Here is a 24,465-nt window from a genome sequence, read left to right as displayed (position 1 = left end):
GGTAAAAAGTATCGTACATGTGTTTAGTACATGTATTTTGTTAAAGAAAACTTTATACATGTACTTTACCTGATCTTTAGCTTTTATTTCTGCCTCCATGACTTTCTTATCACTGGCCAATTTGGCTTCTAACTCTGTCTTTTGACTTTCTACATCATCTTTCATGGAAGACATCTGATTGCGTAGATTTTCTAATTCATCTTTGGTGGCACTGTGAGCTAATTTCTCTTGTCGCAGGGCTGCTTCAGATAAGGATACTTCCTTTTGAAGTGCTGTGATTTGATTGGATAACTCCTAAAGTACAACATAAGTTAATGAAGAATATGGCTTGATTTGTACATATGGAGAGAAAATCTAGAATGACTCCTGTGACAAGATAGGAAAATATATTTACTGAACTCAATTCTTATTTCCATTATTTATGTAACTTTATTGTACCTACCTCAGTATTCATATCTCCAGTGGCCAGAGTTGCTTGTAATGCTGCTTTGTTTCTTGCTTCTTCTAATTGAACTTCCAAGTCCTACAAAACAAATACCATACTGGATAGATAACATACATTCTTATACAATGTAATATTCAGTATTTCAGACCAATATCTGCTATTGCCTTTTGGTCTTGGAAGTTGGAATGAAACTTTAATATTTCTATATGTCTGACCAAGAATCTGTACAGTCAAAATGTACCAATGTGGAATTAAAACTACAACATCAAAACTCACCCTTAGTCATTATATCAGGAATAGATAGTCCCATTAATGAATCAAATTGTTTAGGGAAATTTTTTGGTCTTTAAGATCAAAGATTTTCCTGTCATAGGTTACAGTTCTGAAGAAGAAATTATAATTGATAGACGAGTCTAATGGAAAAGTTTGCAACAATTGACTAACGTATTAACATAAATTAAAAAGATTTATAACTTTACCCTCAATTTTGCATTCATCTCACTCTTTTCTGATTTAAGCTGATCATTTACACTCTCTAAATTCTCAAGTTTGTTGTCCATTTCAGACATCTGTTGTTCCATTTTTACAACTGGAGTCTCCTCTGAAAGGACAAAGATGATTGTGTGCATTGCCTGGTATTTTTACAGTGTATCTTTCAAGGAAAGAATTTACTTGTTTAACAATTTTTTTTAAGCATGAAGTTTTTCAGAGGATAGAAAGACATTGTATATTTTAGTAATTCTTTTTAAAAATTCATAATCAAAACTAACTTCTCTATTAACCATGAACTGGTCTTATTTAAGAACTAAATCTTGGAAAGGAGTCTGTTTCAATTCTAACAGGACTAGTTTCTTCATGTTTTAAATAAGACACATCTTATGTGTTGCACCAAATGCAAACTGTTATGGAGCAAAATTTTGTTGTGACATGGGTAAAATTGGAAAAAAAAAATTATCTTCAAGGTCAGAAATAAGACTGTAACACGTCTATAATATTGGTTATATGTTTTTTCAAGTTTTACCATGGCTGTGATCTTTGACACATGTCATATTACTATAGTTAGAAAACATTAATTATAAGAAATGCTTAATTACACACAAGTACATTTTGTCTTAAGTGTGAAAAAATATTTTATCTTTTACATGCAGGTTTTTTTTTACCTTCAATGATAGTTTTCTCCCTTTGTATGGGAGCTTTATAATCCCCTGTCTGCATGATTGTTAATGCCTCCACTTTAACCTGTATGTCTTCATGTTCCTTCTTACTGGCTTCTACTGCTCTAAACAGTTTCTCTCCTTCTGCATCTCTGTAAAACAGATCATTTTTCCTTCAGCAAAACTGTATATACTCTATGTACACATACATGACCAACACTCTGGATCTTTTTTTAAAGCATAAAATAGTAAGTAAATGTATTCCAATTGTCTTGGAAATAATAAATGGTTTTGATTGCATGAGTTAGTACATTTGATTGTGGTGCTTCTTAATTGATAAATGTACCTATGACTGTTAAAGTCCCTGCACTGATCTGCACAACTACCAACTGACAGATTGGCGATCGATGATTGTTCTGATGCAGCTTTGCAATTTAAAATACCATATGACTGATCCACAAAAATTTCGAATTTTGCATTGTAACAAATTGAATGTAATAAGATATTTTTTTACATTTTTTTTTTCATACACAATTAGCATTTTATTTAAAAATACAAGTATGAAGTAATAATAAAATAAAATTTGTTTAAAAATAATTATTTTCCTACATCAGTGTAAAAACAAAAAAAAAACATAAAAATTACTTTGTAAAATATAATAAATCTTACCAACACAAATTAGTTAAATTGAAACTTTTCACTAAACATGTACACAACCAAATAAAAATATTAAAATTCCATAGATATATTTACAAAAAAGATTCTAGGTGAAACAGGTGTAGAATGTATGACATAGCAAATATACCTCTACACATGAGATCATAAAATCCTACTACTTTAAAAAGAGTAAATATATCAAATAAAAATTAACCTGTCTTTATTGCCAGGATCTTTGCCATTTTTCTTTTTGAACTTTTCTGCCCAAGCATCATAAGCTTTCTGACTTTTCTCCTCAGCAGTCTTCAGAGCAGGAACACCAGGAGAAACAGAATCTAATCTCTTCTTCACAGCCTCACCAGCTGGTGGTAAATCACGATGAATCTCTTGTACCTTTGATAAAAGTAAAATTACAACAATATTTAAAATAAACGATTCAAATTCATTTTTGCTCTTTATTCCCATTTTAGTTTGGTCGTTAATAAAGAAATAATAGTGCTGATGTATAAGTATAAAATACAAAACTACGAACAAGACAAATTTTTGCTCTTCAATCAGCTGCAAGATCTTTATTTGAAGTTATACATCATTTACACATCTATCATATTTTATATTGTCTTTTTATACTTACATAAAAAGCCATGGCTTGTAAAAGTTTTTTAGTCTTCTCAAGTTGTTCAAGATCTTTTAACTTAGTCTGAAGTTTCTGATATGATTTGGTCATTTTCATCATATCACTTCTCATCTCCTTTGTCTGGGTCCTAAGGTTTTCAATTTCCTGTGATAATAGAAAAAAAGTATCAGGTTATTTTTAGAATCAATTAGCTACTAACAGGAAAACAGAAATATGTTCAAATTACCCATAAAATATTACAAAATGTTCTACTTTTTATGTACATGCATATATGTATGTGTACCTGTGATCATGTGATGTTTTCTATAATGCCACACTTCATGTGACAGGATATAAAAATCTTTTAGACAAAATCTCATGACAAGGCATGAAAATCACAAAATATACAAGTAAGTTCAATTCACACAGTGGATTATAACGTGTAGGAACTGTTGTTCTCGTCACATTTTTTACTATTTTGATAATTTGTTCAACAATTTAATTTTTTACAATTTTCCTGTTCAAACTAGTGATGTTTCAAATTTCAAAATCTGATTTGCTTGAATAATCAATTAAAAAAAAAACTACCTTCATCTTCTCATCAATTAATTTCTCCTTTTCTTCAATCATTCTCTCCTTTTCTGATAGTTCCCTATCCTTTTCTTCTAATTCTTTCTTCTTCATTTCCAGCTGAATGATAAGATCTGCATGTTCTGGCAAATTACATCCCTGTAATACGTGTTGCATTCATAAGTTTTTAAGTTCATATTGCACAATCTATTTCAAATTTATATCTCTTTAGCATAAAAGATCAAGAAAATAGAAATGCAGGATAACATTAACTATCATATTCTCATGATAGAAATATATAAATTGAAAGTTGCATATAAAAAGAACTGACATATTGTACATTCATAAGTTATTACACTGTTTTGTTTTTCATTTATAATGATTTATAATCAGGCCAACAACCAGTTGTGAGCCAGGGGTTGCTTTTGGCTTGCAACATCCAGCGCTATCAAAGGAGCAAAATCGACCAAATAAGCAATGATAAGAAATATTTATTTGCATACATTTTGATTGCTTTGGGTATTAGATGTTATGTAAAATTTTTAAACACTATGACAAATATCATTTTAGAGAGATTTGAAAACAAGAGTTTTAATCTATCTAACCATACAGCATAATTCAATTCACAATTTAAATGAAATACTACAATAGCACTCATATATACAGAAACCATCCAAGTTGACCAATTAAAAAAATAATCATAATGAAGCAGCAAAAAAGACAGCCTCCTAGACATAATTTGTACCAAACTAGTAAATAAAAACTTACATCAGCTGCTGAAGAGGAAGGAGTGGATGTAACTGGTGTAACAGTGGTTGTTGCTGCTGCAACTTTCAGTACCTGCAATTAGAATGATTGATTAATTGTAGTTTAACATCCATTAGCAAACATTTTATGCATATCAAGATCAATTGAGAAGACCAAGCCTTTGCACTAGACCTACATTCAAAACTGGATTAGCAACATACCGAAGGAAGGCATTTCACCCCACTCATGTACAATTTTCTCACTCAATGCGGTCCAGTTGCCATCTACTAAAAGCTTTGAGAAGATGTGACTCATCAATTTTGAAGTCTTTGAAATAACTTATTTGGAAACCTAACCTACGACCTTCACCACTTAAAACATGCATACTACAGTAAGACCACCAAAGTAAACCTTCAAGCATTAACAACTTAAACCAGTCAACCATGGCAGGAAATTTACCAACATACTTATCAAAATATGATTTACATTAATTATGTTTGATAAATTTTAATGCTCATTCTGCTGAAAATAAAATACATGCATTCTATTAATTTCAGCAATTTTTTTTATATTTATTCAAGCTTTCATTTTGACCAAAATTTTGTAAAATCATACATCAATAGTGATTTGCACCTACATTTATTTCCTCCATAAGATTGTTTTTCTCTGCCATAAGTTTGTCCTTATCCTCCATTAACCCCCTATTGTCTGATTCCAGATCTATCACCTTATCTTCAAGTTCCAGCACTTTCCCTTCCATATTCTGCATTCTCTCATCTGGGTCTGCAATAATAAAAAAAAATATAAGAAAATCCCTTCATATATGAAATCATCAACCAGTACAAAACGGACATGTAGTATAAACATGTATGAGAAAATCCCCTAGGATTTGAAAACACAAAAACATGATAACTAAAATATTAAATTACCAATGTTTAGAGTCTTGATTATAAAGCTGAACTACTTTTTCAAAGTGGAAAATTTTACAGGCATCTTACATACAAACTTAGTTAGCTAATTTTAACAACAAAATAAATTCTGTATAAAAATTGCTTAAATTATTCAAATTAATAGTTCTGGGTTCTTTCTTACATAGCAAAAGTCTTGTTTCTTTAATTTTGTCTAAAAAGTATGAATAAACATCTGTGCTAAAGTACATTAAAAAAACCATAACCCATTTTCCTGTTAAAAAAGCCAGAACTCTGAAATCCTAAACAAGAAAACAAAGAAAAATAAAAGATCAATTCCTTTGAATTAGACAAATTTTGCCCCAAAAAATTATTAAACCTTTAAATTGTTCAAGAGCTAACAAATGACCTAAAGACTGGCCGATGGTTGGACAGCCACACAGACAGACAGACATTCAACAGCATACCATAATTTATTGGCAACTTTTTTTTTCAGTTTTTTTTCATAGTTCTTATTGTCTGATATTTTGGATCTTAGGCACTTGCTATGATACAAAAAAATATTGGCAATTTCCAATCACTAAGCTACATAAAATTGACTGTGATGTTGCTGATAAACAGAATAATGCCAGTTTCAACTTCTTAACAGAACATCACATCTCACCATATCAGGCACACTGTGATATTTTCTGTATCAACTCTAGAACTACCATTATTCTGTATATAACTATCAAAAGACAGGTGTATAAAAAATCAATCATCAAACAAATGGAAAATCAAAGACAAATGACTTTTTATTACAGGGTTATTCTTATTTCCATTTAGTAATACCTGTAGGTTTTGGAGTATCCTTCTGTTTCTCCATTCTCTTTAACATCTTTTTCATGTCCTTCTTCAATTCTCTATTTTCTGCAGTCAACTTTTCTATTTCCTGAAAAGCATCAGATTTTATTTAGCAAAAACAGCTTGTACTTTAACAAGTAAATAAACAGTTATTTTTGAAATACTTCTGATCTTCAAGTCATAAAATAACAAAATAAAATCATTCAAAGGGAAAGTAAATGTGCATGCAACATAGCCATCAACATATTTTATTAAAAAATCTTAGTTTTGAAAGACTTTTAAGGGTATATTATATAATGAAATGTAACATCCATCAAACAAGCCAGCACACCTATTTCAAGCATCAAATTGTTAAAAATTTATAGGGTACATAGATAATCCAAGTAAACAATTACTTTATACCTCATTGCTAATAGATGAAGTGGCTACTGTTGCGGCCCCAGCTTTCAAAGCAGCAATCTCAGCCTCTAACTGACTAATTCTATCTCTAAGACCAGAGAGTTCCTCATTCTGTTTGCTGATGGTATTTGCATGATTAGTATTTTCTTCCTGAAGACCTGAAATCTGATCTCTGAGTCTGGCAATCTCAGCTTGTGCCTTCTGTAATTCTTCTACAACCAAAGGATCAGGAACTTTAACCTGAAATTAACCAATATGTAAGTATTGGGTGTACAAAATGCTCAGACCTGAATTCAAAACAAAAATCCAACTCCCATTCCTCAAATAGTGACATTTTCCCTGATGTCTTAATATATTTTGTCCATTCAGACATTTAAGATAAGGACTGCAGTGAAACCTGTCTAAACAGAACCCTGAACCCAAACCAAAAACCTGTCTAAACTGAACCCTAAACTCAAACCAAAAACCTGTCTAAACCAAATCATGAACCCAAACCAAAAACCTGTCTTAACCGACCCCTGAACCCAAACAAAAAATGTGTTTAAACCACAAACCAGAAACCATGGTAAATTTAACACTTGTCTAAAAAGAAAAAAATATTTAACTCCAAAAGGAGTTCTGTTTAGACAGATTTCAATGTATTAAACAAATAGCCATTTTTAGAAAAAAAATCTTACTTCAACTGTCTTGACCTCTGGCTCCTTCAAAGTCATTGCAACTGGTACTACTTCAGGTGGATCAGGTACTTCACCTTTCTGAACTTTCTCAAAGGTTATTAGCTTTTTGTCCAAGGATGTTACCATGGTATCCAGTTCTTCCTTAGTGACATACATTTCCTTTACTGAATCAGACCTTCAAAACAAGAGAACTGTAAGTTACTACTTACTGAAAGACATCACCTAAGTCTGCCAATTTGGAAAACAGTGATTAGATGGGTCAATGACTGTACCCCCATTAATCAACTGCAATACACAAAGCACATGCCTATTTCTGTATCTAAAGCAATGACAAAGAACAAGTAGGAAAGAATTTTATAATTTTGCACAGAGAAAGATAATTCACATTTGCTGTTTAGATGTAATTTATATTAAACAGCAACAATTTATGGTTAAAGAATTTATAATTGAAAAAACAATGAGTACAAGTTAAAATTGGTATATACATGTACAGCATTGATCTAAACCAGAAACTTAATATCAATTTATAAAAATTAAATAGCTCTGAATCAAAGTTGAAATTTCAACAAATCTAACATGATTTTGATAAAAATAGGTAAAACTGAGAACCCCACTTTCACTTTTGTAGAAGTATAGAGTAGTATTGTAAATACATTAATTCCTGGTTTTCAAAATTTCACAGTACTCCGCTATGGCACTAATATAATAATTATTGCACTCACTTATCATCTTCAGTTGGTTCTCTCTTGTGCTTCTTTTTGAACTTTTCTTCCCATTGTTTAATTTCTTTTTCTTTGTCTTTCTGTTCTTGTTCCATCATGTCCTTATCAGCTTTTGTTTTGGAGACATTTTCTTCAGCTGTTGTCTTGGCAGAATCTGAGTTCTGGACAATAACAACCAAGGCCTCATACTGGCTCTCTAAAGCTTTGTACTTAGCTTCTAAAGTGGCCATATCCTGCAACTGTTGTCTGAAGCTATCATTTTTTACTTCTAATTCTGCTACTACCTAAAAAAAGTTTTCCGACATGAGAATACACATAGAACAATACATACTTCATATCACAAGCCATTTTTTTCAGTTTAAATTTTTTATTTTCAAAATATCTTCTAACCTAGCTTATGCAAAGATATCTAAAATGATTTTTTATATTTGTTGCTTTGACCTACCAATCTATCCATGCAACCTGAATCATGCTGTTTCCATTACTAGTAATGCCTTGCTTAAATATATTTTATACTACTCTGTTGCTATGGTCCTAATGTTTCAGGATCCGACTAATTTTTTGGTAATGTAAAAAAAACTTATGGGTAATCTCTTCAGGAAGGGGAAAAATTCTGGAGTTGTGTTGAATTAAAAAACAAAATTAAATAGCAAAGAGTGTAACATGCAGTTATTATTCTGCTATATCCTGTTAGCACTTCATACTTTTTAAAAGGTAATTACCATTTTTTGATCAGATAATTCAACTGTAAGCCTGTTAATTTCATCCAACCATTTCTTCCTTTCATCTTGGAATTCTTTCCTCTCATCGTCAATTTCTCTTCTTTCTTCCATCATTTTGTCCCTTTCCTCTGTAATTTCTCCCCTTTCTTTAGACATTTTTTCTTTTTCTTCACCACTGATTACTGCTGGTATCACAATTGGCTTGCTAGCTTGTACATTGGTCTCCTCTGTCTTAGAAACTGCTCCTCCAGCCCTAGCTGCTCTTAGCTCATCTTCTTTCATTGCCAGTTCCATTCTCAGCTGTTTTATCTCTTCATCATCAGACCCACCTCCAACTGCAACTGGTACAACCTGAAGTTCCTTGATTCTAGCATCCTTCTTATCATTTTCCTCTTTTAATTCCTAAAACAGCATTGAAAAGATGACAATAATTTAAATGAACTCTAACAAATCATCTTTTCAATCTTTTCAATTTTTGATGGTCAGTATTATATTTTCAAAGACATCTTTAATTTGACATTAATTGACAAATGATAATATACATTATTTTCTTTTTATATTTAGAAATCCACAAATTAGCTATACTGTAAATGTATTAATTTTCCCGGTTTTTGAGGTGGTCAGAAAAGCACAAAAAATAGTACCTGTGAAATTGATTTTAAACATAATAAAATGATAATATATTTTTTTAAACAGCGAAAATTGATACTCGCAAATATGTTCACTTGACAGAATCCGCAAAAATTAGCTACCACGAAAATTGATATGTTTATAGCATGTATTCCTCAACCATTTGGTAAATGAGACAACAATTAGACACAATACAAACAAGGAAGATAATGTTCCATTTACTGTATATACTAGAGTATAAGTCGATCTGCCTATACGTGGGACCCCTTCTTCGGCCCAAAATTTCTAGAACCTAGCCTTGACCGCTTATAAGTCGGACTGATTTCTGACTGCTGCATCATTAACATTCCTTAATTACAATGAGTATACCTGTTTGTGTTGATAACTTCAACAAGCAAGAGTTTTTTCTATAGTAGCAAGTAATTACGGTAAATTCTTGACAAGCCATGTGGATTGTTTTCATATGGCCATTTTCTCATTCATTCTAATTTCTAACCAATAACCCATATTAAAATCATAAATATAATGAAAAACAAAGAATAAAACAGAAAGCTTATGACACTCTAACAACTCATTTGAAGATATTTTAGTAAGTTTCAGACTAAACAGTAAATATTCTTTTACTGCACCATAAGGTAGAAGATGAAGACAGTCTTCCTTAAGGTGATGTTTACAATTTAACATTGAAGTAAACAGCACTGGTCTGGCTGTTCTATGTTGGTGTCACGCTCTTTAGGCTGAAAATTTTTCTTCATAGTCGAGAACTAGTCTACTAGTCAGAACCCTTCCCAGTGTTTAAAATTTAGGCGAGTATATATGTTATTATTTCTGTAAATTTTTGCTTCTCTGCTTACAAAATTAAAAAAAAAATACCTGGATTTCCTTTTCATAAGTGGATGCTTTGTCTTCAAAACCTGAAAAAGTATCGAAACTTGATCTGGTGGCCATAATTTCACCTACATTCAAAATGCATAATACCTTGTACACCATAATAAAGCATGACAAATCCTGTATAATTTCAAGACTCTAAGCATTGTTTTGTACATTTTTTAATCACAGAACATTGTTTTAAAGATTTTAACAAGAGAATGATAATCATCATCTGCAATGGAATGAGTGGCAAATATATGGACATTAAATTCACTACATACACTCAGCATGTGGAGCTGGGGGTATAAGACTTAACATTCAACAATAACGAAGTTGTAATGTTCAGAAATATGGTTGATTTTTTTTATCTAATGTACATTTTGTATGTGAACTTACATATTTTGAGAAAAGAAATTTTTTATTAAACACCTACCTTTAGCAGTAGCCAAGGATGCAGTTGCTGCATCTAATTTGTTGGTAAATTCTTTAGTTATTTCAACCTGAAATCAAGCAATAGTTTATTTCAAGTGTTCGTAATGAGATGGGGGTTATTAAAGAAAAATAGTCTTTCTTCGTAATTATAATCAAAATTTAATAAATAAACATAAAGAATATTGATGATGTCACTGTCACTTAGCAAAATTACATTTATGAGATGATGAGATTTTTTTTCCCAATTAGAAAACATGTTGCTTCTGAACTTTAAGGAGGTAGACCTAGGGTAAGGGACACAACTCTTGAAATCAGTGATATGTCTGTATCATATTTAATTTCACCAAGCCTATCAAGCTTTCATTTGAAACAGAATGAAATCAATCCAAGTTACTTTGATGCTTACATGATATTGATGTAAAATGCTGAATACAAATGTTCCAATGATTTGTACAGGTTGTGTCCCTTTCTTAAGTCTACTTCTTTAAATCTAATTTCCTAATCCTTGTAGTTTTGCCCTAAGCATATTTGCTAGCTCAAGAATAACATCATTATCAGGTAAAGGAGAATGGGGCTCAGTAGAGATAACCTAAATATGGTTTATTAATTATCCTCTTTCATTTATCATACATTTTTGTGAGATAATTCTTTGATATTTTTATAACATTAAAATCAATCCAGAAAACAGTTCTAACCTTTTCTTTTTCCAGTCTTTCTATCTCTACCTTGTTCTGGACAAGGAGGACTTTCTTATCCCTCAATAATTTGTTGTTTCTCTCAGCAAGACTCTGCCAATAAAAAATACAAATACCGGTACTTAAAAAATTGAAGTGTATAGGATATCCAAAACATTTTACAAATAAATAAAAGCAATTTTAACTACATCAGTGATAGGGATTACCCTGCGCCATGCGCCATAGTTGCATTTCCTCTTAGAATGGCGCATTGAGTGACAAATGTGCCGCGTCATGTGCACGCATTAAGCTTCCATCATTGATGATGGAGTGTCTTCCTCTACTTGTGACAGTTAAAAAGGCATGAACATGTCTTTTAACAAGGCTTTTGTTAACTGCAGGTGGGTGTTTTAATTGCCATGTTTTCAAGGGGATTTGAGGACCGGGGAATGAACGGTACTTTGTGGATTTGTTGACATTACATATTCTTGATCATTTATCCGTTTGAAAGAGTAATGAACATTGTTTTAAAGAATTTAAATAATTTGATAATATCAGGAAAGTGTGGACTGGCGGTCCCATTTGAAATTGAAAATGCCACCAAAACATTTTTTAAGCCACACTCAAAACAAAAGAAGTTATCTTTTTCAAAGCCTATAGAAAAAAATAATGATGGTAACCAGAATCAAACTGCAATTGTTGTAGACACTAACTTGGCAGCTGGACACGATTATGAACCCCCTATTGAAAATGAGATGGTGGAGTCATATTATCTGGTCCTAAAGCGCACTAAAAAAATTCCAAAATCTGAACGAAGAAATATGCTCTTACCGCTACCTATCATTTGTGGTAAACTACTTAGGGTCAAACTAAAAGGGGATCAGTGGACTATGATAAAGCACTAGACAACCATTAGTATAAAAAAAACTCAAACAGGAAAGAAAAGTGATCTGATGTGACAATTTATTGACATGTCAACTCTTAATGAACATTTGATCTGCTGAGTAAATAAAAGTTTGTTTATGCTACATTTGGTCTTCAGTATCTACGCCTAGCTGGCAATAGCTGCTATTCCAAATTTTGTCCCATGTTTTTTTTTTTTAGAATGCCCTACTGAAATTGAAAATGTCCCACTGAAATGAAGGGTAAGGGGGCCATAGTCCCATTAGCCAAATTTTAATCCAATTCACTGCTACATGTACCAGTAACTTACTTAAAATATAAAATCTATATATTCTTAAGTTTTCATGAAAAAATGTCCTTTTTTCACGTTTTGGCAAAATTTCAGGCCTAAAATAGCATCTTATTTCATTACTACTGTCTTTCTACCCAGAAAATTGGCGAAAAATTAGCTAAAAATTAGATATTTTAATTTTTTCATCAAGACATCACAACTAGTATTAATTTTCATGCGATTTTGGATTGTGAAAGTATGTAGTAAATTCAAAGTAACATCAAGTAAAGATATCTTAAAGGTAGGCTTTAACATTTTCATCACATGAAAGAAACCAATAAATAAAACAATATACCTGCAACATTTCATTCCAGTATTGCTCTTTCTTCTCCAGGTCAAGTCTATGTACATCTATCACCTGTTTAAATGTCTTAACCTTGCTAGAGTACTGGTCTCTCAGGAAAAACACATAGGTGTTAAACTGGGACTGAAATTTAGATTAACAGTTCTGAAGTCTAAGTCACTCATTCACTTTTAGATCATTTCTTTGTTTTATTTTGGAGAAGGTGAAACAATGTATGAAAAAAAACCATCATTTTGATAGTGTAATTTGACTACTTGCACCATCAGAATGAAGGAAAACAGACAAGATTTTCCGTATCATGCTGGACCAGTGATTTACAATTTCACTGAAATGCACTGAAAATGAACATTTCAAGGACAGACAACTTCATTTTTCTAAGAATCTATTGAAAAATTTCTGAGTAAATCCAATGATGCAGAGATCGAATAATGGTCTTTTCAAATAGAAAAAGCATCCTTGAGTAATATCTTATTGTCATATTGGTGTGGTTTTGACATGCATGTTTCTGATTTTTCCCATTTTGCCTGATTCTTACAAACACTTACACTTCAATAAGATATCTTCAAACTCAATTCATAACAATATCTTTAGACAAAATAAGTATAAAAAGAACAGTCAGTAAAATACAAAAGTAATATCAACATGTCCTTACCTGTGTTTCATCTTCTATTTCTTTATACTGTCCTTGTATTTCATTGACAATCCTAATATGAGTAACTTTCATATTTTTCATATCCTCCATTATCTTAGCAATACAATTTCTAGCATACTTATATGGAATGTAGGCATGATCAGATACTTCATCTTCTTCAGTCTTTTGTGATACTGACTCTACAATATCAAATGAAATACTGGTAGCCATGCCTTATACTTTTGTATCTTTCTGTCTTTTATTCTTCTTTTAGTTAAATGAGAGAAGATTTCACAATTATTAATGTAATTCAGCTATAATCTACATTTTCTTTATCAAATGTGTCAAAAAGTGAAAAGTCATCTCATGAACCAGATTAACATCTAGAAAAATCATGATACAGGCACAGAAATGATAGAATACATCTTTATTTCTAACTATTGTCTACATGCTAACAACGATTTTACCTGCATTCACAAAACATTAATCTTTAGATTAAACATTTATTCAGAAAATATTTAAAGTACAAACAAGTCATGAAATAAATCTCACCCAGAAAAATGTATTTTTTTCATAACTTTGTATGTATCCCTTGGTATATGAATTTCAAACTTCCCCCCAATCATGGTTTTTCTTTATTTCAGTTCCATCACAACATTTCCAAACTCTGTGTTCTTACAATAAAGTTTAGATATCACACCCAGATAGTACAATGCTTCCAGGAAATGCACATTTATTGGTTTTGCCTTCAAATCATAGTACAGTGCCAATAGTGCATTTTGGCCAAAATCAACTTCTGACAGCACAGAGCTAAAAATAAAGTGATGTAATTGGCTTATCTAAAGAAAAAAAAATTCACACTGATTTCTTTATATTGATAATGTGATTGGTCAATATTCCTCTTACTGTTGTGGTTACAGGAATATTTATGAATAATCTACATTGTTGTTTATAAAATTGATGATATCAATACCTGCTTTGCCCTTCATATTGGCATTGTATCTCCTGTTTTCTCTGGCTGCTTCTCTAACACTAATTACACTAGAAGATGGACTAGTAACTACTGGTTAGAAGGAGAAAGCACATTCATAGAACATTTGCTAGTAAAGATTAATCAAATCAACAAGTAAGTTCTTGTTATGAAAAAAAAACAAGCAGGCCTGGGTTTCATTAAAAAATCTTTGGTGGAGAGTTTCCTCAAAGTCCTGAGTTTTTTCCTTAAATCTTCAATTTCAAAAAAAAAAATTGAGTTGAGTTGAGTTGAGTTGAGAAAGGATTTGAGGAAAATCTCAATTTGAGATGTTTTATGAAACCAGACCCAGAGCTGTCAAAACCTTTGAACCTCCTTTGCCTAACTGGCAAATTTTGATAAAGATCAATTGCATTTCAAAAAATGCATGTCAAAAAGATTTTGTCAGCTCAGTGGTTGTTTCAGAAATGAATATTTTGGATGATTGATTATGTAGAGTGATAAACGGAAAAATAAACTATTTTTTGTTCTGTGTTCTGAATGCTTAGACAAATTCAATAAGTATATAATTGCTAATATCTAAGCAAAGAAAATCAAACAAAGTCCTTTTCCAATACAGTTCATTTCTGAAACTGCTCAAAATAAAGTGCAAAATAGTTAACTTGTGCAAAAGAATAAACACAGAAATACTGTTTGTATAAAATACATGTATCATGTAAAAAACATCCAGTACCTAAATGAGGATTTTTTTAAAAAGAATAAGCAGACCTTGCAAAAAGCATAAATAGGGATTTACCATGCAGAACACTATTCATATTTCTAAATAATTAAGCAAAAATTAGGTAAGACATGAATCCTCAGAGGGTAACAAAAAGCTCACACACAAAGTATTTTAGCATCTCAAACTCATAGTAAGTAAGTGGTGAAGCAATGCATTACAGACTCTAAAAACAAGGAATTAATGGAACATCAAGAGATACCCCTTATGGTAAAAAGGGAGGATGGCAAAATGTTCAAAATGGACTAATTCAAAACCACATTTTGGGTTTTGCTGAAAATTGATCCTTACCTAAATTTGTTGTACTAAACCATTTTATGGTGAAAAGTTTTCGTTTTAAAAAAATCGTTGATCCCTTCTCAAGCTATCATCTGGAAAACGTTGAGGGACAGACTGACCGATGGACGGACAAACAATTTATTGAAAGGTCTCCACTTTGTGTGGCAGGGTATAAAAACAGTATGATATCAGGAAGGAACAAAGTTTTATTGAGCTAATTCCTATCAAATAAGATATGAGCGAATGATGATATAATGTTTGAAGAAATTTGACATTCAATTCATCTAAATATGTGGATAAGTAAGATTTAAGAATATATGGAACAATAAAGCATTTCACACTAGATTGAAATGTGCACAGGACACAAGTAACTGATGTGCAATAAGTTAATAAAAAAAACTTCTATGTTAAAAACAAAAAGCAAATTAAAAAATATGAAAATTTACCTGGATTCAAATCAGCCTGTGATCCACCCTCACTTACATCAGTCCAGGCCTCTGAAATCAAATAACTTTTATTAAAATATTACTGTGAAAATAAAATATGTAGTGATCTCCCCCATGAATTCAAAACAGCACAATACTTACTGGTATAACACAGGTCTTTAGGAATACCCTAAAATACTATAGTGCAGTTCTTAAAGCCCATTCTAATCAAAATTTATTTCAGATACATATAGCACAGTGCTAAAATTATAATGCTACAAAGCACATCTCTATAATTCATACTATAATAGGACTGGGGAAACACTAAATGTGTTTCCTATATAATTGAAGTATTAACTTGTAGATAAGTACATTTGATAGATGCAATGCTGCTTTATTCATTCATATTTTTCTAAATTCTATATCATTCATAAATTCGAAGTTGTCCTTTAATATCAGATAAACAAGTAAATGTGTACAAACAACACTAAAGCCCTGCTCGAAACTATAGAAATTTCCAATGTTTGACCAAGTTAGCAGACTAAAATTTAAATCAAGTCTAATAGTTCAATATCCAATCATTTTCCTAGTCAAAATTAAGAACTGAGTCGAAATCAAAACACTCCTTAGTTTCTCATCTTACAACTGACCTTTGACAGTAGAAGCATTAGACCTAAGTGAAACAGCACTACCAGTTGGGTCTACAGGTTTGGGTGTAGATACTGTTCCCTCCATGCCTGAGGATGGGGATGGCTGCACAGCAGTTTTCTTCCCTCTTGGCTTCTTCTTTTCTTCATCAGTTTTCTTTTTCTTTTCATTTTCATCACTTGTTTTCTTCTTTTTCTTGTCATCTTTGTCTTCTTTCTTCTTCTTACTTTCTATGTTAGGTTTTACCAGTAAATCTGATGGCCCCCGACTTGTCTGTTCATGTTGTTCTTTCTCATGATTTGTTTCATCTTTTATAAACTATAATGAAGAAGGGTTTCAGGTATGATGGCAAAAGAATAAAATAAGACTTTTGAATAAGAAACATGACAATAAGTATGACATTTAATGATTTATGACAAATGTCCAGTTAGTTTTACTTTTTATAAACAATAAATAGACCAACTGACAATTACATGATATGCATTATGAAAAAAACAACATAAATACCAATAAACTGAGAATTTCTACATGATATACCTTTACAAAAGAAAACAACTGTGGTTTACCTGGAACAAAAAATTAATTAACGAAGTCAAAGAAACTTACATTACATATCTGACCTTTTTTTGACAAAAAAATAAGTATGAATCAAATAAAATTTATTCATCGGAGAGTACAACTAAAACTGTCTACATCTATGACCAATAGTACATTTCAATTATTTAATGTTTACCCACCTTCTCTGTATTGTCTGTGATGTTAGATGTCTCAGCAGATTTGACACTTATCTGACTGTGTGCACTACCTGGTCTCTCAACTATCAATAAATAGAAATAGCAATTGTTGACTGATTGATTATTGCAAATAGTTCATGCTTTACAGGAGGAAATCGTTTGACTACTGGAACAGATGATGCTTTGTACTAGTCAGAAATGCTAAAACTTATCTTTATTTTTCTAGCTCAAAGAAGCAACAGAATACAGGTAGGCATGTCACTCCACATGGACAAATTATTCTGACTTGAGCCAACCAGTTTTCACTCTATCCCCTACACACTGTGTGCTTGGTGGAGGAGCAGAGACTACCTATTTTCTCTATCCCCTACACACTGTGTGCTTGGTGGAGGAGCAGAGACTACCTATTTTCTCTATCCCCTACACACTGTGTGCTTTGTGGAGGAGCAGAGACTATCTATTTTCTCTATCCCCTACATACTGTGTGCTTGGTGAAGGAGCAAAGATTACCTATTTTCTCTATCCCCTACACACTGTGTGCTCGGTGGAGGAACAGGGACTACCTATTTTAAAGTATTTGATGTGACTGGTGAGTCAGTTTTAATAGAAATGTGAAATATGCTAGTGTACATATACACATAAAATTTGTACACCTTGTACCCCAATTTTTATCCCAAATATTTTACAAAACTAACCCTATTTGTAGTATGTATTTCAAGCTGTACATTACCCCTTAAACTCTAGGAGTTAATTCATTACAGGGATATAACTTTAGGGAAAATACATGCTAAATGCAAGTTAAAGTTCAATTTTGCCAATAGAAATTATTTCCACTTGCTAAAATTTGCATGTGGAATTCTACATGTATTATCATAAGTTCAGTTCAGAAATCACTCAAGTAACTTAGATTTGAGAATGTAAATTGTCAGTACTTGCTAAATTTAGCTTATGGAAAATTCCTTAAATTCAATCCCTGCATTAAACAATAACAAACCAAACAGAATTGACACAGTCTTGACCGTCATGACAGTTCAAAATAGTTTATGACCTGGTTTAATCAATGTGTGAATTTAAGACTTTTGAATTTACTTGACCAAATACAGTATATAGATTTGTTCATTGAATTTCACTGTAAAATTTCTAATATCACTTGCGAGTGGCCAGAGGACCAATTTTTGTTTTACGTCTAATGCTTTTAGTTTGTTTGGTTTCAGTGTGTACTTTTAGGTTTCTTGGTGTTGTGACTTGTTCATCATGTTTTGTCTTTTCAGTATTCTCAAGTTTTAACAAGGAATTACAGTCTGGTGCAATTATTCTTATTCATACAGTTAAGCTGAGCTCCCATAATTTCATTACTTCAACTTAAACACATTCCTGATATTATGTACAAACCTTCAGGTGCAACTGCAGGGCTTTTTTTCTTTATTTTCTCTTTAGTAGCCATTGTTAATTACTAGTTCCTGACCTGCAGGACAGTAATCTGAAATATAAGGAGCATGCTTGTTACCACATCAAAATGCATACATCTTTTGAGATAAGATAATTGAATAAAGAAAATAGTTGCAACAGATTTTAAAAAAGCTTTAGGAGATCTACACAAGTTAACCAGAGGCACCTTTAAATGTGCCTTGTTAATGGCCGATGATTTCCAACGCTTCAACATTTCATCATGATAAATGTAGGTATTCTGACCCATATGGTTTGAAAAACAAATTAAAATATCCCACCTCAAGTTACCTCCAGACTTTTTCAATGTTTTGTTTTGATCAATATCTCGATATTTGAGACCTTAATTTCTTATCAAATTTTCAACCTGGTCCCACCTTTGAAGGTGGGACCAGGTTGAAAATTAAAAATTCAAACTCCTTATTCCAAACTCGACCAATCATCATAAAATTTGCTAAAAATTGATCAGAAATAGTACAAGGGGTGTATACAAGGAGTTTTACAGTGGTAATTTTCCCTGCATTTGAGATATCAACGTTTACACAAGCCTTTGTTTTGATTCCTGACTGCATAGCCCCACCTTTGTTACCCTCCTCATTTAAAATTTAAACTCCTCCTACTAAACCCCATCTGTCATCATAAAATTTATTTCAAATTGATCAGAAATGGTCCAAGGGTGTATGTAAGAAATTTTGTAGCTGTAGCCTCCCATTCTTGCATGATATCAACATTTTTATCTGACCAACTATTGATATAAAAAATGGCGGCCGGAGTCACGCCCTCGAGAAAAGGCATTCCGTCCTAAATTAAATTTCTAACTCCTTCTTAAAAACCCAAACGATCATCATAAAATTTGTTTCAAATTGATTAAAATGGTCTGACAGTGTATAAAAGAATTTTTATATCTGTAGCTTCTCCTGCCTTTGTGATATCAGTGTTTTATATGACCTAATTTTAACTGTATAAGCAGCAAGTAGCTGTGGCTAGTATACAGAAATCTCGCCACACAAGATATTGCGATAATTTACAAGATGCAAATCCTTCTATATTTAACTCCTTGCTTTCACTTTACAAACCATCTTTGTGAGTCACAGCTCAACCGATCATGGTGCCATTGGTGGCATCCATAGACAATGGAAATTCAAATTCCCTAATTATTATTCTCGATCAAATTAAGAAAAGGATTTTTTTTCAATGTAATTTTCAGGAACAATTAACAGATAAGTTTCGATTTTTATTACTTGCACAATATAACATATGATATGATATATAAGTTATAACTACAAGTCTTCTGAATGGATCTTCTATTTTGGAGTTCGATATTTACATCATACATGCTAATTTCTCGATACTGGTTAAAGATGAGGCCATATACAAATCTTATAAAGGTATTAATGTATTTGAACTTCTACCGTTATACTTTGTAGTGTTTTATGGCTAGGTGCCTGTGTTAGGTCGCCATTATGAAGCTTTGTAAACAACTATGGTGATTGGTGACGTCAAAAACAATATTAACGTGTTCATTTCATGTTCTGTCCATTAAGTTTGTATATCAGTTTGTTACAAAATAAAGTTTACATACATTCTGTTTTTAATCAGCTAATTGTCTTAATTGCATAATTGTATCCCTGATTTATTTCTCTTCACTATGGCATTTTCAAACTTAATATGTACATGTTATGCACATCCATACAATTCTTAAGTGGTGACCAATCCGGGACTCGTCCCTGTATTTTGACCACAGCGATTGCAAGTTTCAACATTGAAACAGATTTTTTACTGTTTATTTGTAACATGTTGCAATTGATATTTCTTATTTTTTTAAGTGCCCGGGCAGTCACGAACCTCCATAGGCTAAACTGCTAAAATGAACACTTTACCTGTTCGGGACATTTCTAGACAGTGATCATCGATGAATCAAAAGAACTATCGAAAAAGTGCAGACGAATCTTTTGAAATCAATAAACATGCAACAACAGACAAAATTACCAAATTCACCGCTAGTTTGTTACGATTTACCATTTGGAATGTAAATGCTCATTCATATCTTTTTGTGTCTTTTGTTTTATGCAATTTTAGTACCGATATTTGAACCTAGATATGTTGTAAAATTAATCCTAATATAATAAGGTTGTCTGTTATCAGATCGGGATATGAAATATAATCATTGCAGTATTATTTATCATATATTCCAGAGCATCACAGACTGCAAAGAGACATTCAGAATATGACAACACAGACATTTTCCCATTCAAACCTGAAATCCTTAGTCCTGAATACTCAGCCTCAGGATCCCAAGATCTATTTTCTACACAGAAAACAGATTCAACTGTAGAACCATTTTGGACTCAGAGGTAACACGATACATGCTCCCCCCTCAAATAAAAAAATAAAAAATAACAAAGTTTCATAAATGAGTGAACCAAAATTTTTTGCAATGATTGTCTTTGACTTTATATATATATATAGACTATAGTCAGATAGTATACATCAAATCCTAAAATTTCATTACACTTAATTCAGACTTTTCTTGCTGTCTTCAAATTATATCTTATGTCTATACAAAATGTATTATGTTCCCTAAGGAACTACCATTTAATTCTTTATGGGGGATAGGTTGACATTTGAAATAAAAATACAAGATTGAAATTTTCCTTAAAAAAAAAGGTAGGACATAAGGAAGAACAAAAAGCAAAATCTTATATTGTCATAACATATTATATTGTTTATGATCAAAAAAATTTCAGCACTAATGACTGAAAAAAAAATGGGATCTATATTTATTTTTTTTAATGGGCAAATTTCATCCTACCTCCCCTTTTTCTACAAGATAGTTGCTCTTTTAAATAGCTTCCATGTTTAAGATATTTTTGACAATTGTAATCTCCTTCAATCAATGTTATTTTGACAGAAAACAAACAATGCTCTTTGCATAACACTGCTTGGGTGGTTTATTTGTCTCCCTTGTTATTTCTCAGTTGTAAATTAAGAAATGACTTATTATTTGTAAAATCAATTTAAACAGGTAATGCACATATTACACTGACTTCGTTTTATCTTTGCAGTGACAGTATGTTCAGCCCAACTACAAGAGTACAGATTGGGATGGTATTTGATAGATTTTAGTCTGTTTCAAATTAAATTATATAATTGAATATACTAAAATAATGAAGAACAATCTCATGGTAACAATGAATTAGAATTTTGTGTACTTATTCTCATATGACTTATATTTGTACAAATGTAATTGTCATTTAAGTAAGCAGATAATTTCTTGCCTTTCACGGATCCATAATTAGGAATAAACTGTCTTTCTATTTTTTCTATTCTACACACATAAAAGAAGTATTACTTTATTTTGCATGTATTTATTCTTTGTTCAGAAATGTGGCAGATCAATAGTGAGACCAGGTACGCAGCATGAAGCTTTGATAAAAGATGGAAAGAAATCTTCAAGGGAATCAACACTTCCATATAATTATGTTTCAACTGAAAATATAGATCTACCACATCCCAAACATTTGTTTAAAAAGTAAGAATTCACTTGTGATACATCTATTAAAAGACAAGCACAAGAAAATAATGTTAACAATTACGAGAAAAAAAGTAGCCTAATAAGCTTGTACATAACAATCAATATATATGTAACTGTGGCCATAAAACTATATTTGAATTAGTAATTATGTTCCTGAGGTTTTATTTTCAGATAATTCTTTGGTGTCAAAATGTTAATTTTTTTCAGCATACAAAGGTCAGTAAGTGAAAGCTTTTTTGAGTTGAATCCTTTAATACCCTGTAGTAAATTGTTCTCATGATTAAGGAGCTCTGGACTACAGCTTTTTGGCATGTTTTAAAGTTTAATAATTCTTATTTACCGGTATACTATTATTTGGTGTGTGTTTTTTGTTTGGTTTTTTTTTGTATACAGAAAGAAACGAAAGCAATTGGAATCTACAAAACATTGTAAAAAGGTTGGAGATGGTTATAGTGCAGTACATGGGCATATACAACAATTAAAAGTAAAACTTGCAAACAGGTACTTATTGAATATCAATGTAATTTTCTATATAAAATGAGAAAAATGAAATCTGCTATATATTTTTGAAGGATTATTCTGTTAGTTAAGAAATTGAAGAAGCTTTTATAAAAAAAAATATACTAAAAGTAAACATAAATGTTAGTTTGGTTGTACTTTTTTATCATAGAAGCAAAGTCATACCAATCACATCAAACAGATTAAGTATTTAATTGAAATGCTCATAGTTTTAGTATATATAGAGTTTGATAAATAGTGACTTAAAATAGTATCTTATTCTGAAGTACTCCAGCAGTGCTGGAGGTTGTCTGGCAAGCTATTTTCTGACTTGGAGCCATTCTTGGGGTATGAAGGAAGGAAATTCCAACCTCTTACATTGTAGGAGTAATTCTGAAGAAACTATCAATGTTGAAGGAGAATTTATATACTGTTTGCAGCTCCCATAAATAATTTATTAACTAAAAATCTTTTGAATAATTTCAGTCTCAAAATAGTTCTGAATGCAATTTTTTTTTTGGTAGAGAAACACCAAGAGCTCAGCGCTTTAATAAACTCATATTCCATGATGAACAAGATATACAGGTATGGTTATTATCTACCATGTTGAGGGACAACTTTGCCTTCATTAAAGATAAAAGGGTACATATTCACCCTGCTTTAGTTGGTGTTTTTCTCTTAAAACATATAATGTCTGGGGAGTTTTCAACTAAATAAAAAAAAAAAGATACCCATCAATCATGAAGTGATACAGCTTCTCACGCTGTCCTTTATATCATACAAGCAAAATCCTTATGTGTTTAATGGTGATATGTTCGGGAGATTTTTTACTATACTTGACGTCAGATGTTGCTCGGTATTGTTTTGAATTTCTATTTTCGTAACATTTGCAATTCTGAACTAGAGTTGTCTTTCTTACACCTCATATTGTGTTAACTGTCCTATGTCTAACAATGGTAGGTACTCGCAGGATGTTTCTGCACTTTAATCAGCCAATAAAAATCCTTACAGAAAAATCTTAGATATATAGATGTGTATGAAGCAACAAAATTATTAACAAGTTTTTCAAAATAACTTAAATTTTTGGGGTCAAATGATGATGAGTTAGGAGGGGTATCCTTTAAAAAAAGGTTAGAGTTCACTCACTAACAGTATTTTTTACCACTCACTAATAATGTTTAATTGGGGGGAATAGGAATTAACTTGTTTGTCCCTCCCTCCAGTTGTAAATCTTTCCATGTAAGTGTGACTCCTCTTAAATCTGATGAAAATTTATACACTGTAGGAAGGTTAAGCTTTGTAAGCATGAACCCAGATAATTATTGCCAGATGCTTTCTAAGAAAGATAGTCAAATTTTAAGATTGTTAAATGAAGTTTACATGTTCTAAATATTGTAAGGACATCCCTTTCTAAACTGCAAGTAAAAGTATTTTAATGAAACTTCATTGATATGTTAAGCATAAGTTACTTAACTGTATACTTTTATTGTATTCAGGTACCAGAATTATCCCCAATTCACAATACATGGTTAGTTGATCAGCAAGAGGAACATACTCTGAACTTTGATCAACCAGGCGGAGAAATCTACTCATCTCCAAAAGCAAAGAAACAAAAGGTTATGTATCCATCTCCCATATCTAAGGCATGGGATGAATTGGAAGGATCATTGCACAAAAGATGGATGACTGGTGTAAAATTTGAAGAAGAATAAAATGTTTCAAAGACTTTTAAAACAAATTAATCAAGCAATGTCTGTGATATTATTTTTACTTTGTTACTATTTTGTGAGTCGTTGTAAAATAAATGAAATTCTTTACAATGAGTGTATTTTATATATTATAGTACCAATACTGAAAGTTAAATGAGATTTTTTTCAAAGTTTATTTAAAAATAAGTTATTAACTTGGAGTAAATCATTG

The 24,465-nt window shown here is 31.5% G+C and overlaps 2 protein-coding genes across 6 annotated transcripts in view; one reads left to right on the top strand and one right to left on the bottom strand.

The window, feature by feature from the left end:
- The window catches only part of LOC148621450 (uncharacterized), a 30,469-nt gene extending 10,456 nt beyond the window's left edge, over positions 1-20,013 (bottom strand). The window contains exons 1-25 of one of the 5 annotated variants that reach the window (XM_088575861.1): positions 19,925-20,013; positions 18,459-18,546; positions 17,070-17,149; positions 16,335-16,650; positions 15,706-15,756; positions 14,206-14,295; positions 13,254-13,432; positions 12,593-12,724; positions 11,085-11,177; positions 10,391-10,457; positions 9,961-10,001; positions 8,458-8,859; positions 7,736-8,019; positions 7,014-7,188; positions 6,340-6,576; positions 5,926-6,025; positions 4,824-4,969; positions 4,208-4,279; positions 3,458-3,598; positions 2,888-3,034; positions 2,471-2,649; positions 1,606-1,751; positions 925-1,046; positions 443-523; positions 70-294 (exon numbers count right to left, since the gene is read on the bottom strand). In XM_088575861.1, the coding sequence (XP_088431987.1) occupies positions 70-294; positions 443-523; positions 925-1,046; positions 1,606-1,751; positions 2,471-2,649; positions 2,888-3,034; positions 3,458-3,598; positions 4,208-4,279; positions 4,824-4,969; positions 5,926-6,025; positions 6,340-6,576; positions 7,014-7,188; positions 7,736-8,019; positions 8,458-8,859; positions 9,961-10,001; positions 10,391-10,457; positions 11,085-11,177; positions 12,593-12,724; positions 13,254-13,432; positions 14,206-14,295; positions 15,706-15,756; positions 16,335-16,650; positions 17,070-17,149; positions 18,459-18,510 (3,558 nt within the window). In that variant the 5' untranslated portion in view covers positions 18,511-18,546; positions 19,925-20,013. Of the gene's footprint in view, positions 1-69; positions 295-442; positions 524-924; positions 1,047-1,605; positions 1,752-2,470; positions 2,650-2,887; positions 3,035-3,457; positions 3,599-4,207; positions 4,280-4,823; positions 4,972-5,924; positions 6,026-6,339; positions 6,577-7,013; positions 7,189-7,735; positions 8,020-8,457; positions 8,860-9,960; positions 10,002-10,390; positions 10,458-11,084; positions 11,178-12,592; positions 12,725-13,253; positions 13,433-14,205; positions 14,296-15,705; positions 15,757-16,334; positions 16,651-17,069; positions 17,150-18,458; positions 18,547-19,839 lie in introns of all 5 variants that reach the window. The other 4 variants (XM_088575862.1, XM_088575860.1, XM_088575859.1 and 1 more) reach the window with 4 other exon arrangements.
- A 393-nt stretch (positions 20,014-20,406) lies between these two features.
- LOC148621449 (uncharacterized) lies at positions 20,407-24,365 on the top strand. Its single transcript, XM_088575858.1, has 7 exons — positions 20,407-20,541; positions 20,708-20,866; positions 21,578-21,620; positions 21,896-22,044; positions 22,441-22,548; positions 23,070-23,130; positions 24,042-24,365. Exons 1-7 carry the CDS (start codon positions 20,480-20,482, stop codon positions 24,255-24,257), a joined length of 798 nt encoding a protein of 265 aa, XP_088431984.1. The 5' UTR covers positions 20,407-20,479; the 3' UTR covers positions 24,258-24,365.
- Positions 24,366-24,465: the final 100 nt, after the last annotated feature.

Source organism: Perna viridis, chromosome 3, assembly GCF_037379345.1.
Source record: "Perna viridis isolate PV_CMFRI_1.1 ecotype Kerala chromosome 3, ASM3737934v1, whole genome shotgun sequence".
In the NCBI taxonomy this organism is placed as follows: domain Eukaryota; kingdom Metazoa; phylum Mollusca; class Bivalvia; order Mytilida; family Mytilidae; genus Perna; species Perna viridis.
Note: the sequence above shows the minus strand (reverse complement) of the source record. Positions and strands in the feature narration are given on the sequence as shown.